The sequence below is a fragment of the Anthonomus grandis genome, chromosome 1, assembly GCF_022605725.1.
Source record: "Anthonomus grandis grandis chromosome 1, icAntGran1.3, whole genome shotgun sequence".
In the NCBI taxonomy this organism is placed as follows: domain Eukaryota; kingdom Metazoa; phylum Arthropoda; class Insecta; order Coleoptera; family Curculionidae; genus Anthonomus; species Anthonomus grandis.
In genome coordinates this window covers 4,201,360-4,218,285 of record NC_065546.1, presented here as the reverse complement: position 1 = coordinate 4,218,285, position 16,926 = coordinate 4,201,360, and the positions used below count along the sequence as shown (strand labels likewise).

Here is a 16,926-nt window from a genome sequence, read left to right as displayed (position 1 = left end):
CTTTTACATACTTTTCATGGATGATTCAGATCTTGACAGATCGAATTGGAGATCGAGTGGATTATAATTGCAAACCATAAGTTGCAATCCGCCTGAGGTGAAGTTTCTGGGATTATGTCTGCATCTAAAACTCTCTTGAAAATTGAGCAACGGTGTATTCTCGCTGAGAAACCTATATGACCTGTGTATCCAGAGTAAGATTTTTTTTTATCTTAAGAGACTATGGCAGTCTTGTATCAAGATCAAAAAGTTTTCAAAAATGCAATTAAGAAGGAACATCTACTGTTATGTATTGTACACTATTTTTATTTGTGTCGTAGAGTAATTAATTAAACCTTTTAGTTACCTACATGTTGATTAAGAGTGTTTTACTTTAAGAGTGTTAGTGTGTAGACTATAAATAGTTCCTGGCAAACGACATATGCTGCGGTTTAGACTTTTAGTTCGCTGCAAATCGATCGTGCGCTAGCTTCAGATATGAAAAAATATCTAAAAAAACAACACAAAGTGGCAACATATGAAACATAAAGGTATTCTACGTTGCCAAGTTGCTTTTTTTTCAGTAATTTTTTTGTCAGACATCTGTTTTTATTCTAAAAATTTGATGTCAGCAAATAAACGAAAATTTTAAAAAGTACATTTTTTCCCTGTTACAAAACACAACACATTAAAAAGATATGTAGTGAAATAAAAAAATGATATATTGAATGAAAAATTGGAAAGTCGATTTGACATCATTGTCCGAGAGATGATGAACTCAAACAACCTCGCCTATGGTTTGCAGCTACGCTTATTCGAGGCATTCAATGTTCTAAGTATATATACATACGAGGTCTGGCTATTACATAACGAGACTGCGTGCCTAGAGAGCGCCCTAGACGGGTGGGGAAAAAAACGAGTAGTGCGTTGGGTATCTAGATATCTTGTCTATGCGCGTACCAAAACACGTTTTCGTCACTATTATAGTATTCGTGCAGTAGCAGTTTGAAACGAACGTGTTTTTTTCTTGTGCCGAAAACCATGTGTGACGAAAAACAAGAGCAACGCATCAATCTTAAATTTCTCGTTAAATTGAAAAAAACTCCGACTGAGTGCTATAAATTGTTGCAAGAGGCCTATGGGGAAAATTCTCTCTATTGTGCGCGTCTTTTTGAGTGGTGTAAGCGCTTTAGCGAGGGCCGAGAGAGCGCTGAAGATGACAAGCGCTCAGGTCGCCCTGTCACTGTTTCAACTCTGGCAACAGTGACCAAAATCAACCAAATTGTGCGTGCAGATCGTCGAATGAACACCCGGATGATTGCCGAGGCTGTAAACGCCAATAAAGAAACGGTTAAAAAAATTTTACACGGGGAATTATACATGACAAAAGCAGTGGCGGCTGCTCCGTTAGGTCATTGGGTCAACGACCCCCCAATAAAAAATAAAAAAATAAAGAAAATAAAATAGAACAATTAAAATTAAATTAGAACTCACATAATTGCACGTCTTACAATCATTTATTAAGCGTGCTTTTAACCTTTTTATGCATGCCGAGTAAACGCACCTCGCGCGACGCCCAAATACTCACCGCGGACCTGCAACGCTAAATTCCAAATCGGGCTGATGCCCATCGATGACCCCAATATGTTAAATGCATACGTTTCAGCTGAACTCGGGCCATGCCGGCAAGTGTAGCCCGAAGTCGGCCGAAGATATCACGCGCTGGGTCAACAGCCAAGCCGCGGAGCTCGGTTTATTAATCGTTTAACGGCGATATTGACGGTTCAATTTGTGCAATATTTTCGCAATTTAAGAGTATTATTTAGTAATTTTTCTTTTTGTTTGTTTTTATCGTGTATTTTTTGTTTTGACAGTGTTTTTTTTGAGTTTAATTTTAATTATTTTTTACCAAGTGAGGCAGTATGTCCGCGGTGCAAAGAATTAAAGAACTTAAAATTAAAAATGAACTAAATTTCGACAAACGTTTAGAGTTAAAAGAAATGGGTCGCCCATTACCAGATCTAAAAATTAAGCAGACTAGCAAGGATAAAGATAAAGAGGTTCATCGCAATTTTCGCCGGTCTATGTATGATTTGGCTGACTGGATTTGTGGGTGCGAAATAAGTAATGCATTTTACTGTTTTGTATGCCTTATTTTTTCGAATGACTCTTTATGGTGTAAAAACGGTGTTCAAGACTTAAAGCATCTAAAAGAGAAAATTAAAAAACATGTTTTATCCGCAGACCACATGAAAAGTGCCGTAGATTATGCTACAATCGGTAGTGTTGATATTCGGTCTCAGTTAGACAGTGCTTACCGACAATCCGTAAGAGTTTTTAACGAAAATGTATCAAAAAATCGATATATTTTAAATAAAATAATAGACTGTGTCAAGTTTTGTGGGGCATTTGAGCTGGCTTTAAGAGGACACGACGCGACAGAATCGTCTGATAATCCAGGAATATTTCGTGGACTAATAAACTTCGTATCAGAGCTGGATCCTATATTTAAAGAATACGTAGACAAGGCGACGGTTTTTAAAGGTACATCTAAGATTGTGCAAAATGAATTACTTGATTCAATGTTATCGGTGGCTCAAGAACAAATTAAAATGGAAATTCGGTCAGCTGAATATATTGCAGTTCAAGTGGATGAAACCACTGATAGCTCCAATAAAACGCAAATGACTTTTATATTGCGTTATATATTATCTGGCGTTGTTCACGAAAGGTTTTTAAAATTTATTATGCCTCCAGGAACCACAGCTGAACATTTGGCAGAGGTAATTTTTAAAGAGTTAGAAACTTTAGAAATAAATAAAACACCGGAAAAATTAATTGCACAAAGTAACGACGGAGCATCTACTATGAGTGGACGATTGGGTGGCGTGCAGAAAAAAATAAAAGAACGTTATCCTGCTGCTAATTTTATTCATTGCTATGCCCACCAACTAAACTTAATGTTGCAAAAAGCTTCTAGTCAGAATAAAAATGTTAAAATCTTTTTTGCTAATTTACAAGGGTTTTCCACGTTTTTTAGTCGATCCCCGAAGCGTACAGCAGTTCTTGACGAATTTGTTAAAGTTCGTTTACCTAGAGCGGTGCCGACAAGGTGGTATTTTAACACGCGTTATTTTTATACCAGGTTGATATTCTGGCTGCCCTAGAGAAGATAATTGAGATTGACCAAGATTATAATACAATAAATCAGGCAATTGGATTAAAGACATTTTTGCAAAGTGTAAATTTTCTGTATTGGTTAAACTTTTTTCACTTAATAATGCCGCATTGTGAAATTCTATTTAATCAACTCCAAAAACGCGGTATTGATGTTATATTAGTAAAAAGTTACATAGACTCATTTAAAACTTCTATTCAAAATGTACGAGATAAAATAATAAATGAAATGCAAAATGAATCTTCCACGCCTAGTGGCCCAAGTGCCAAAAGACCAAGAAGAAATGAAGATTGTAATCGGCAAGCAGCTTTAGAAGTTTGTGATATTATAACTTCTGAAATTAAACACCGGTTTAGTTTTAGTGACCATTTAGTAATTGCACAATTATTTTTCAGTGACCAATTTAAGCAGTATGCAAGTAACTTTCCCGAAGATATGTTAAAATTGGTAAAACAAAATTTTCCGACTGTAAATTATTTAAAACTTAAAACTGAACTGAAAGTTATTTATGAACGGGATGATTTTGGTAATTGTTCTGGGGCTGTACCAATGCTTCAATTATTTATAAATAACAACCTTAGAGCAACTTTTTCGGAAACAGTTAAATTATTGTTGATACTGTGTACGTTACCAATGACAACTGTAGAAAGCGAGCGATGTTTTTCAACGTTAAAAAGAGTAAAGACATTTTTACGTAATACTATGGGACAAGAACGGCTATCAGTCTTAGCCATGTTAAGCATAGAAAAATCATTTATAAATAGTATTAATAATTTTAATGAACGTGTAATAAACCATTTTGCCAATGTTAAAGACCGAAGGATTGATTTAAAATATAAAACTGTATAATAAAATAAACGTATGTCTATTACTTCTATTAGAAAGGCTTAATTTTCATATTTTAAAAGAGCGTGTGCTACTTTCAAAAGCTTTATAAAAAAACTGCCGACTCAATTTTTTTGACCTCCCTATGAATCTAACCACGAGCCGCCACTGGACAAAAGTCTGTGCGAAGTTGGTGCCAAAAAACCTGACTCCTGACCAAAAGCTCTTGCGTCAACAGATCTGCTCTGATTTCCTTGAAAGGTTAGAAAAAGATCTCGGACTGATGAAAAACATTATTACTTGCGACGAAACGTGGATTTTTCAATACGATGTTGAAACCAAGCGGCAAACGATGCATTGGAAGACGCCTGAATCGCCCAGAATAAAAAAAGCAAAGATGTCCAAATCAAAATTTAAGGCAATGTTGATCGTTTTTTTTTACATTAACGGTATCGTGATGACTGAATGGGTTCCAGAGGGTCAGACTGTCAACCAGACTTACTATTTGTCAGTTTTGGCAACACTGCGAGAACGAGTTCGTAAAAAACGGCCCGAGTTGTGGAAAAACAAATCGTGGATTTTGCACCAGGACAACGCCCATAACGCGCTATCTGTGAAGCAGTATTTGGCCGGTAGGCGCACTCCTGTGCTCGAACACGCGCCGTATTCGCCAGATTTGGTCCTGTACGACTATTTTTTGTTTCCGAAGATAAAATCTGCTTTGAAAGGGACCCGATTTGAGTCGATGGAAGCGGTAAAGCAAAAAACGGCAGAGCTTCTAAAGGCCCTCACTAAAGAAGACTTCCAGCACTGCTCCGATCAATGGAAAAAACGTATGGAAAGATGTGTGGCGAGGCGAGGGGAGTAAATTGAACGGGAGCATTCGAATGTATAATAATTTTTATAATAAAACCCCTTTTCGTAACCAGTCTCGTTATTTAATAGCCAGATCTCGTATTTGACATTTGTCTTTGCGTGCATATTTTGTATCTTGACATTAATATACTAATTAATTTTACTGTATAAAAGTGGCATTACCTTCATAAGGATAGGAATCTGCATCTTGGGCACCATAAAATCCACCCAACTCATGACTCAGATCTCTAGATACAAATGTAAAAATGTTCTTGGCGACGTCAGCATAAAATTCGTCCTTAGTCAATATATAAGCATCACAATATGAGACGGCAAGTTGGGCTTGATCATAGAGCATTTTCTCAAAATGGGGCACGTGCCATCTTTCATCTACTGAATATCTAGCAAAACCTATAAAAAAGACAAAAAAGTTACATAACCCTATATTATATTAGGCTAGTAAGTGAAAAGTACAGAACATATACTGAAAAGCTGGATATTATTTGAGGAGCAGACTTTCTAGATGCATTTTGTAATTTTGGCAAATAAGCAAAAACTGCTACGTGTCTGGCAAGAAATTTATCGAAAATATGATATACCCGAAAAATTGATCAAAAATTATGCAAATAATGTACTTATATGCAGACAATCTGGTATTGATTATATCCTAAAAAACTTTGAAAAACTGTAGGACATACTGCATTTAGTTTTTCAACCTTGGACAAATTGCATTTTGTTTGTCTATACAAAGCGGCATGAATAAGTATAGCAAGGATATGAAAAAAACGTAAGTAGGTTTATAAGATCAGTATTTTATTTTTGATATACAAAATATTTTTAAATGTCATAGAGGTCCCCGTCGTCATCATTATTGCAATCATAAAGCATGTCACCTTCTTCGCTAGCATTATCACCCTCAGTTTCATCTTGGTTCACTTGATTCTCATTTTGTTCATGGTTATTAGAGAGAATAGGTTGCAACCATGTTAATTCAGGATCATTAATCCAATTTGCCCCTGATAGTTCCACCAAAAGTTTTGAGAGGCTCTGGAGTTTTTTTGTTTTAAGATCATTTTGAAGCATTACAACAGGTAGCTGTAAAGTCGAAAGCTTTTTTCCGCGTTTTAATAACGTTTGAAATTGCTTGGATGGATCGTCATTTCTGTAGAAGAACTCGGTCTTAAGCAAAATATTGCTGTTGTTTTGTGATCTCTTAATAATAATCCGTTTGGCCGCACTGATCCCTTCAATTTTCTTTAAAGAGGTTAACGCGGTTTTTATATCGTAAACAACCCAGTCCTTACCAAGTTGTCTAACGTCTCCCTTCTTGGAGTATATCTCATTATATTTTCTAGGTGTTTTTATTGTACTGTAGGATCGCGTAACTTTTTCTATTTGCCCGAAAACACGATCCGCTGGCAAATACGAATGGCCGCGTACCGGAAAGGTAAGGCTTACCTGACCTTTTTACGCTCTTTAGACGTAAGATTTTTTTTTTCCTTTTTCTACTACCATGATCCGTATCACCAACTATATGATCCCCTGTCACAGAGAAATCCATTATTTTAAATTTATTCCGTAAAAAACAAAGAACTTGAAAGTACTCAAAATAAACACTTCTAACCGCAACAAGTGTAACGACAAACAAATGGCAATAAGTCCACGGTGCAAGCACAAACTGCTGTTAGTTTGTCTACTGGTAATGGACATATACCATATAGAAAATCCAAGGTATTTTCATTATTTAATTTGCATGGGACAAAGTGCATTTGGAACGTCTTTTGTGGCATAATACTGTAGCAAAGTGTATATAGTTTGCAACGCCATCTTTGGTTGAAAATTTGAAGAAAAGGACAAAATGCATATGGAAAGTCTGCTCCACATTTACTTTTCAAAGAATAAATAATGCAGAGTGTCCCGAAATTACATTGCAATATTTTACCAGCCGCATCTTTGTCTAAAAATAAGGCAAAAAGTCCATATACAGTATGGTTCAAAAGTGCATCGTTCAAAAGGCCATGTTTATCCCCAACGGATTTTTAAGATGCTTTTTAATTTTATTAACTGTTACCAAAATAACTTACGGGTTCTCTTTGCAAAACATTTACATCTAATTTTTTCGAAAACGGAAGCTCCTATCGAAATTAGACAAGAGCACCTTTTTTATGTAAAAATGTTTGTTCTTTTCAATTCTAATACCAAAATTATCACGGAGTTGCTAGAAAAAAAGTTTTAACAATTTAAACTTTACCGACCACTTATTTTACACGACCCTGTATACATTTTGGCAAAAATGGTTGCAATATCAGTTTTTTATAAAACCAATAGTAAATGTTGAAAATTTCAAAAGATTACAACTAGGCGTTCCGGATATATTAACAAAAAACCATCTTTAACATGATTCATAAAATACCCTGTAACTTAAAAACGATGCACTTTTGAACCATACTGTATATGGACTTTTTGCCTTATTTTTAGACAAAGATGCGGCTGGTAAAATATTGCGATGTAATTTCGAGACACCCTGTATAAATACTAATATTAAATAGGAAATAACTTAATTTAAACAGGGCCTGTTTGACAGTATTTTTATATCTAGCTAAAGCGTTCAACACAGTTCCGTATGTCATACTCCAAATTTAAAAAAAAATATATTGATATTGGAGGTAGGGTATCATATCAGGGTTAATTTTGGTGGTCATTGCTCTGAAAAACTACGGACTACTACAGGGGCTCCCCAAGGATCTGTCTTGGGGCCTGTATTGTTTCTTCTTCATGTTAATGACCTTCCCTTGCTCCCCATAAAGGGTAGGTTTATTATGTTTGCAGAAGCCACCACTATCATTTGGCATGGAAAACCCATCGACCAACTAAATATTTTTCTGGTTGCTGACGTGGTGGTGATTGAGGAATGGTGCAATGCAAATCGATTTCGTTTTAATACGTCGAAAATTAATATGTGGGGTGTCACCAGGTTGCTATGCCCTTGGAGTCATTCTTCAATACACTCTTTAATACAGTATTTGTTCTAAAAAAAAGGGGAAATTACAGCCCTTTGTGGAGTGAGGAGTCGTACTTTTAATAATTTAATAGTTTTTTTTTTTCGTATTTCTCCTTTAGATAATCACAAAAGTAAATAGGGCAATTTAATCAAGAAAAAGGGCTCTTTTCAATGAGATTTAAAAAAAAGTGGTTTTCCATTTGAAAAAAAAAGTTTGGGTTAATTTGGACCCCCCCTGTAGGTGAAAAAATACAAAAACTATCTTGAAATGTAAAAAAAACAAAAATCGACGGGTCTCAGAAATTTTGCGAGATAAATTTTGATTAGTTTTAACTGAATTTGTTCCAGTTAAAGTCACCACACTGTATATATTCATACAAAATAAGTGGCTTTGTGGATGTGACTCGAGAAATGCATTGTTTTGTTTCCCGTGTCTGTTATTTGGCGGTGAAAGTTCTTGGACCAAGTCAGGTGTAACGGATTTGGGACATTTAAGTAATCTGATTAAAAGACATTCACAAAACAAAACTCACTTAATTAACGTTTTAAATTTAGCAAATATAGGCCGAGTGAACATTGCTACCCAACTCGACAGTGTTTATCGAATGTCAATTCAAAAACACAACAAAAATGTTGAAAAAAACAGATACATTTTAGGCAAAATTATTGACTGTATCAAGTTCTGTGGTGCTTTCGAATTAGCTCTACGGGGACACGATGAAAAAGATTACTCTTCAAACCCAGGAGTTTTCAGAGGTCTCTTGGATCTAATGGGCAGTGTGGACTCCGCAATAAAAGATCATTTTAGCAGTGGTAGTGCTTTCAAAGGACATTCCAAGACAATACAAAATGAACTTTTAGATTGTATGTTAGAGGTGTGCCAAGATGAAACACTAGCGCAAATTGATATGTCCAAGTTTATTGCCATTATAGCCGATGATACCACTGACATTTCTGGAAAAACGCAGACCTGCCTTGTAGTTAGGTATGAATACAAAGGGAAGATATATGCAAGATTCTGGTCATTTGTCACTCCAAGTGGACAAGACGCAGATGCTATTTCGACTGTCATTATGGAAGCATTGAATTTAATGGTGAAAAATAATGTACAGAAAGTTATTTCTCAAAGCTACGATGGAGCAGCTGTAATGTCTGGAAAAAATAATGGTGTTCAAGCGAAACTCAAAAATAAATATGTGAGTGCGTACTATACTCACTGTTACGCACATCAGCCTAACCTAATTATGGCTCAAAGCGCACCAGTAACAAATCTGCTAAAGTATTTTTTGCAAATTTGTCCGCTATACCAGCTTTCTTTTCAAATTCACCCGCTCAGTTATCAGCATTAGATCAATCAGTAGCCCATAAAATACCATCTGTTTGTTCAACTAGATGGAATTATCAATCCAGAGCAGTTAACGTTGTTTTCTAAAATCGTCAAAAATTAATTGAGTGCCTTGAGGAACTTCAAAATTCTCCTTCTGTCGAAACTGTAAGAAAAGCCAGTGGTTGTCTGCGACTTTTGGAAGATTTCGACTTCAACTTCTGGTTACATGTTTTCCAACGTTTAATGCCACATATTGATGTTTTATTTAATCACTTCCAATCGCGAAATGCATGTGGTTCCTCCATAAAAAAAAATGTTGACATCTTCCTGGGCATCATCGAGAAAGTGCACCTCGCACTAATAGAAATAGAAAATATTTTGCAAGAAGTTTCGGACGATTTAAGTGAGTGTTGTACAACGAGAAGGTGAAACGAAGACTCTAAAATTCGTGATGCAAAAGAGGTATGTGATATTTTATCTACACAAGCAAAGGATAGATTTGAAAATACGGACTACATAGATATAGCGGAACTGTTAAATTGTAATAATTTTGAAAATTATGAAAAAACCTTTCCAGAAGCAAAACTTGTGTCGGCAGTGAATCGTTATTCATATTTAAACAAAAATAAACTTAAAACCGAACTAATGGTTATTTATGAAAGACCAGATTTTAGACAGTTTTCAAGTCTCCTCTCACTATTAAATTTTATTTATGATAACAACTTAGATGATTCATTTAGTGAAGTAATGACCTTAGTTTTGATAATAGTTATAACACCAATATCCACTGCAGAAGCAGAACGTTGCTTCTCAACTTTGAAGCGGATAAAAACATTTCTGCGAAACAATATGTCACAAGACCGACTTAATGCTCTGCCAATGCTTTCAGTAGAAAAAGAGCTGCTAATTCATTCAGTTGAAAATTTTAATGAAAAAGTTATAGAAAAATTTGTTAGCAAAAAAAATAGGCGAATGGAGTTTATATATAAAAAATAATATTAAACGTTCTTTAACTGATTCATTTTAAATCCTTGTTTTGTTAGTTAATAATTTTTATTTTTTGCAATCTGCATATAGATTGACCCTATAAATACAGACCCAATTTGTGTATTTAGCATTTATTGATCAACATTTATTTATTTGTCAAAATGTAAACTTTCAATAAATTAAGCTAATAAAAGATTTTTTCCTGTAATTTTATATCGAGTTTTATTCTGAATAAGGTGTTTATTCAAGTTTCCGCCATACAATAATATATATTTACACCCGGAAATTATGCCAGAACCATGCAAATAAATATACAGAGTGTCCCATTAGTGCGATAACGGACGATAGCTCCTTATACAGTGATACAAAACAAAATTTTTTTATACAAAGTTACTTTACTGTCTAAGGTGCATAACATAAAAATATTTTTGGATATACGGGGTGATTCATAAATGTGATATGATGCACAACTTTTTTAATTTAAATGGAACACCCTATATTTTATTGCATTTTTGGATTGCTTTAAAAATTCTGCATACCTTTTATCAAGCATCATCTATACCAAAACTTACCCGTTTGTGAGATATTTAATATTTTATCGAAAAATCGACGTTTGCACGCCTCCACAAAAACAAAAATTATTCACTCATTTGGGATCCTACAAGCCAAATCTTTTGTAGGTTGTTAGTGCATACTTACACTTACTTTATGGTTCTATGAGAATTTGATAATATTCTACAGGGTGTTCACAATACTCTATCCAAAACCAAAAAATGTAAACAACCATATCTTATTTTTTCAAATGGAATGACCCATATTTTTTTATCTTAAAATGTTCATAATGTGATAAGCTTTCTTTTTTGTTAAGCATGTCCTATACCTATCTGTAATAGTTATCGAGTTTTTTACACTTTTTCCTAATTTCGCCCTTAAAATCCACAATAGTCTAAGTAAAATTTGTGAATTAGACCTCTTAATTTGTTTGTTACATCATGAATATGTTCTGACCATTTAAGATGTTGATCTATAGTTATGCCCAAGTATTTAGTATGTGAGACCTCATATATTGGCTTGTTGAAGAGTAATTAAGGTGTATAAAGGTCTATTTGATTCAGTAAGAGAAAAGGCAACATAAATTGTTTTAGCAAGATTACGTGATAATTTACGAGAATTTAGCCATGTTTTTACTTTACTTAGACCAACAACAATTTTTTCTCTTAATGAATCCCATGATGAACCAGTAAAATACAGTACTGCAATCATCTGCAAAGGAAATTGACATGCCATCAATATCTAGATCCAGCAATGAATTTATATAGCAAATAAACAATAATGGGCCAGGCACTGTGCCCTATGGTATACCCATAAAGACTATATGTTACGGCTAATGTAATTAATCCAGATATTGTATATAATAATAGATATGATTAATAAATATTCATAATAGACAGCAAGCTTGGCGAATGTAATACATTCGTTTGTATTAATATAAATTTGCAACATTAACCGATCGTTTCCAACCCAATCCAACGCAATCCAATACCCTTTAGAAAATATGTAGAAAATATCACCAGTGAAAGTAATAAATGTATTGATATTTTTTTAATTTACCATCGTCTTTGGTGATTATAGATATTAACTAGAGAATATCCATAATAACCACTTTATTACATTAGCCTTGTACACCCTTCTGTTGCCTATTCCACATTCAAAGTAAGTGAGAAGTTGTTTTATTTACATATGTAAGAAAATGTTCAATCATCTTCCTCTTTAAATAAAAAAACTTAACTCTTATATAAGATTTTAAAAAATAATTAGTTACTAAGGCATATTATACTCTAGAAAAATTTTTTGATGATGTTCTGTCCTAATTACCGAACCAAATATGTGTGATTTGGAAAAAAATTATTGTAATCGGCTTCTTTTTTCTTTTTTTAATTTGCTTTATTTTGCTTTCTGATATCTAACCAGCTGTAGGTTTTACTGACTTAAGATTACTTAAGTCCATAACTGTTGTCAATAACTTTGTTTAGGGCAATAAAGCTCCTTTTTGAATTTGAAATATATCAATACTGATGGCGAAAATAAGCAAAGTCATAAGTGAAAACCGACAAACAATACAAATTAGTATTCTAGGAATATCCGGTGGCTCAAAAACTGATGATGAATGTATTGGAATTTTGGAAACTGTTAGAAAGAGAACTTTACAAAAACTGCATACATGAGACTGATAAAGACAAAACGTATATAGAGTGAAGAATAATGAGAATCATAATGATAATGAAAATGATCAATAAAATAAAGTAATTTGAATAATTTAGTCTGAATTTACCATACCTTTATTAACATGATCGTGAATTCCGCCATAAGCCATTTTCTTCAGGGTATGCAAACACATTTCAAGACACTGAAAGCCCCTTTCTGTGTCTTTTTCTTTAGCATACATATGAAATAAGAAATTAAGATTCGATGGTTGAGGAAACTTCGGAGCCATAGAAAACCCTCCGAAGTCAGCTTCGTATGATCGAGACAGTTGTAAGGCACATTTTTGCCAACATTCTTCGCCAAGATGATTCTCATTAAGAGAAGCCGATTCAGTTTTATTATCCTTTACTTCCTGGAGGGCTTTGAGGCTAAATTTTCCTGTAAAACCGTGAAGTAAGGAATCACAAGAATTACAGGCTTATAAAACTTACCTGATGTCATTAAAGCCTTACTGTTCTTGTTCCATTCTTTGGAAATATTAAGAAGTAGCTGTGGAAAGCTAGGAACACCAAATCCCTTACTTTCAACAGGAAAATATGTGCCGCCTGCCAATGGTTCAAGAGTAGGAGTCAAAAATACAGACATAGGCCAACCGCCTCCTCCAGAAGTTGCTTGAATAAAAGCCATATACATTCGATCTACGTCCGGGCGTTCCTCACGGTCAACTTTTATGTTTATAAAATGTTCGTTCATTATTTTTGCCACTTCTTCATTCTCAAATGATTCCTTTTCCATTACATGGCACCTATATGGGAAATTTTATTTTTCAGGTCATATTAAATTAATATACTTGAAAAAAAAATTAGATGATTATCAAATAAAGTTTATAGAAACTTTTAAAAAGTCCTAGTTATAACCCAATATAGTTTCCAAATTTACCAATGACAAGTTGAATATCCAACAGATAAAAAAATAGGTTTGTTTTCCTCCTGGGCCCTTTTGAAAGCTTCCTCACCCCATGGGTACCAATCCACTGGGTTGGTTGCATGCTGGAGGAGATAGGGGCTTCTTTCCAATGCAAGTCTGTTCAATTGGCCACTTACAGTTCTTGAAGAACTCGCCATTTGCTTGCTTAATATCTGATTATTCTTCAAAATAATCGCTGGAGGTAAATTTCTAAAAATGACATAAAAGATGAAAATAATGTGAGCTACATTATCACATTATTTTACACGAGCTATCAAAAACATACTGCAAGCTATCAGAATTTTATTATAACTAATTTTCATTGTAGAAAGCACCTGTTTCTATTTTAAAATAATATATATTGTAAATACATTGATTCATTCATTTACTAATATAGTTTCTGATGGTAAGTATTACTACCTTCACATGCAACAATAATTTTAGTTGCCTGCTTAATCAACAGGTTCAACATCAATTGATTAGTTTTTTATGACAAGTCGTATATCTTTATAGAAGGATTCTATAAACACGCAACTTGGAAGATTTCTGTATGTATATGATTTCTGTATATTGTAGCATGTTTTTTGCCAAAAGGTCAGGGGAACGCATTTTTCATCATTTCATTTTTGGTTAAAATTTTTATAAACTATTTCCAAAATTAAATAATAATACTAAAAATGATAATAGTTAATGTTTAAATGTTAATGGTAGTCATTTTCAGCTTAATCATAGATAGAGAACACATAGATTGATTCAGCTTCAACATAGATAGATTCCAAATTTTAACTGAATTTACTAAGTGTATAATATAAGGTAAAAGGAGGCAACCACTCCTAACAAAATTATTTTATTTATTAGACAAGCAGGTTAATTAGGACAGTCACAAATTCATTTGCATAACATTATAAATCGGATTATCCAGACTATACTGATAACTGAGTTGGGAAAAATAGGATTTAAAAAGGCCATAACTGTCCATATTTCTATCCCATTAATGTAAATATTTATGCAATATACAGGGTGTCCCATTTTCTTATATCTATCAATTTTGTATATGGTAGTGTTCTGAGATTTTATCCGAAGCATATGACCTAACAACTATCCATCCATACTATGGCTAGGAATAGACAATAATACTTTAGGGAAAACCATTGATCGTGATATTGGGGTGATAATGGAGTGGTGCAATAGCAACAAGCTAGTATTCAATACGAATTACGTATAATATTACGCATATAATATATATCTAGCATCTTATTTTTAAATGCTCAGTAAATAATAAAACTAATTAAACAATATCACTTCAAATTATAAAAATAGTTGTCCTTGGTTTGTTTATTGAAAATAGATTATTGACAATAGATTTGGAATATGTTCAAAGTGTAAGAAAGAGATTGGCCGTTTATTATGCTGTAAAGGTGGTCAATATTAAATTGGGTGACATATTACCAAAAGAAATAAATAATACTTATTCAGTCTGTCTCTATACTACAGAAGCGTGCTGTATATTACTTGTGTAGAGCTGGTCCTAGGAAGCACTGCTGCTGTTTATTCTTGAGAGGAATCTTTTATTTATCCTCGTGATGGTGCACATTTTAATAGTATAGTTTAGGTGAAGTTATTTGCTCAAGCTCAAAAATTGAGTATGTACAAAATACAATCAACATACTACATATACGCATTAAAATAAACTGCAAAATATATTACGATATTTAGTGATCGATTCCCGTATATATTTACGGTCGATACGAGTCTTTCCACGGCCTCCGGCCCGTTCAACAATCAATATTTGTCAGGTAAAGATAGGCAAGTGCGGCGCAAATAACAGACGAAGATACGAGATTCTCTCGATACTGCTGGGATTGAATTGTCGACGGGCCGGGAAGCGTAAATAGAAAAGCTAGTTCAATACGTCCCCCAGGCGGTGACCAAATAGACTAGGATTTTTATGCGTTAATCATGCAGAAAACCTAAGTACTTCAATATAGTCCTGGATGGTGCTATATTGGAGTAGGATTTTCCGGTCTATACGCGGCGTAATATTCTGTAAATGCTGCTTGAGTACGGCAAGTGTTTCTTTAGAGGTTATCTTTACATTGTTTATATTACAATACATCAAGCGGCTCGGTATTCGGTTGTTTATGAACAAAAAGTAATTTAACTAATTTAATTTATTAAAACGTTACTTAGTGCAATATTAACAGACTATCGAATTGTAAAAATTAATGGTCAAAGTGTCGAAAGTTTTACTGTGTCGTTTCAATGCAAGTTGAGTGGTAAAAACTATGATGAAAAATATGACAAGTTTATACAGGCTTTTTCCAATAAAACAGCAAGCAATTGGGTTGTTGAAAAATGCATTCGTGAGGGCCAACGATTTGAATTTCGTAAAAGGTATTTATGGCCTCTTTCACTAAAAAATAAAGTAAAAAATAAAAAGAAAGGAGAGAAGCGTAATTACAATTGCCATGCCAATATCAGCATAAAATTTTTAAAACAAACACATAACACTTTAAAAAAATCTAAATTACTTAGAGAAGGATTACACGTTTTATTAGATATACATTATGTACATAGTCACAAATTGCACGTTGCTCAGGCTTACAACCTCTGACGTTGCAGTGATGACGTCAAGGCAATATTTGTCTCATATTTTGAAATAGGGATGACTCCTGCAGCAGCAAAAATATTCCACGAAATGGAATTGGCTGAAAATGTCGATTCGAGGGTTGTTGAATGCTTAGCAAATGCCCTATGGAAAAACCCTATAGAAACGCAAGTAAACTATTTATATAAAAAATGGCGAAATGAACGATACGGCGAAAGAGATGTGAGTAGCGCGATTGAAATTTTAAAGAAGAAGCAGGCCAATCTTTCGGAAGGCGAAATATATATACACTGCTTAACAATCGAAGTGGATATTATAAAAATCTGCAATTTTAGTTTGCCAATGATTTACAATAAAACAAAATTAAATATAATAAATAAATCACTATTAAGTTCACTCACCAAACCCCCCAAAAAAATAAAATAATCAGATATCTCCTAAAAAATTTAAATTTTTAACACACAACAGGAAAAATTAAAATAAAATTACACCCTGTAAAGCGTGCCCCAAAGTCCTGTCATGAAAATTAATACCTCGTAGGTCCACCCCTGGCTCGTCTTAGTGCTGTCACCCTGTTTGGCATAGTTCTTATTAAGTTGTTAATGTAGTGTTGAGGAATGTTTTGCCATATTGCCGGTAATTGATTGGCTAGTTGTTCTAAGGTTAGAGCTGGTTTAATCTTCGAGACATTTCGGCCCATACATGTTCAATGCAAATTCATGTCTGGTGAATGTGGTGGCCAGTCCATTCTGGTAATGCCATGAAATTCAATGCGATCATTGACAATTCTTGCACGGTGCGGGCGCGCATTATTATCGATTAAAACGAATTCTTCGCCTATTGCACCAAAAAATGGTACGATTATGTTCTCTATAATAATATCTTTATATCGTAGAGCGTTCATTGTTTCATTTCTTAACACCACTAAATCGGTGCGGCCATCGAAACATATGCCTCCCCAAACCCAAACTGAACCGCCACCAAAAAGGGTAGTG

General features: G+C 34.0%; 1 protein-coding gene across 1 annotated transcript in view; it reads right to left on the bottom strand.

Annotated features, from left to right (window-relative positions):
* LOC126735614 (spermatogenesis-associated protein 20) overlaps nucleotides 1-16,926 on the bottom strand; it is a 54,747-nt gene that overhangs the window by 26,034 nt on the left and 11,787 nt on the right. The window contains exons 3-6 of the mRNA XM_050439676.1: nucleotides 13,297-13,533; nucleotides 12,849-13,162; nucleotides 12,490-12,795; nucleotides 5,021-5,248 (exon numbers count right to left, since the gene is read on the bottom strand). Coding sequence (XP_050295633.1) covers nucleotides 5,021-5,248; nucleotides 12,490-12,795; nucleotides 12,849-13,162; nucleotides 13,297-13,533 — 1,085 coding nt within the window. The remainder of the gene's footprint in view (nucleotides 1-5,020; nucleotides 5,249-12,489; nucleotides 12,796-12,848; nucleotides 13,163-13,296; nucleotides 13,534-16,926) is intronic.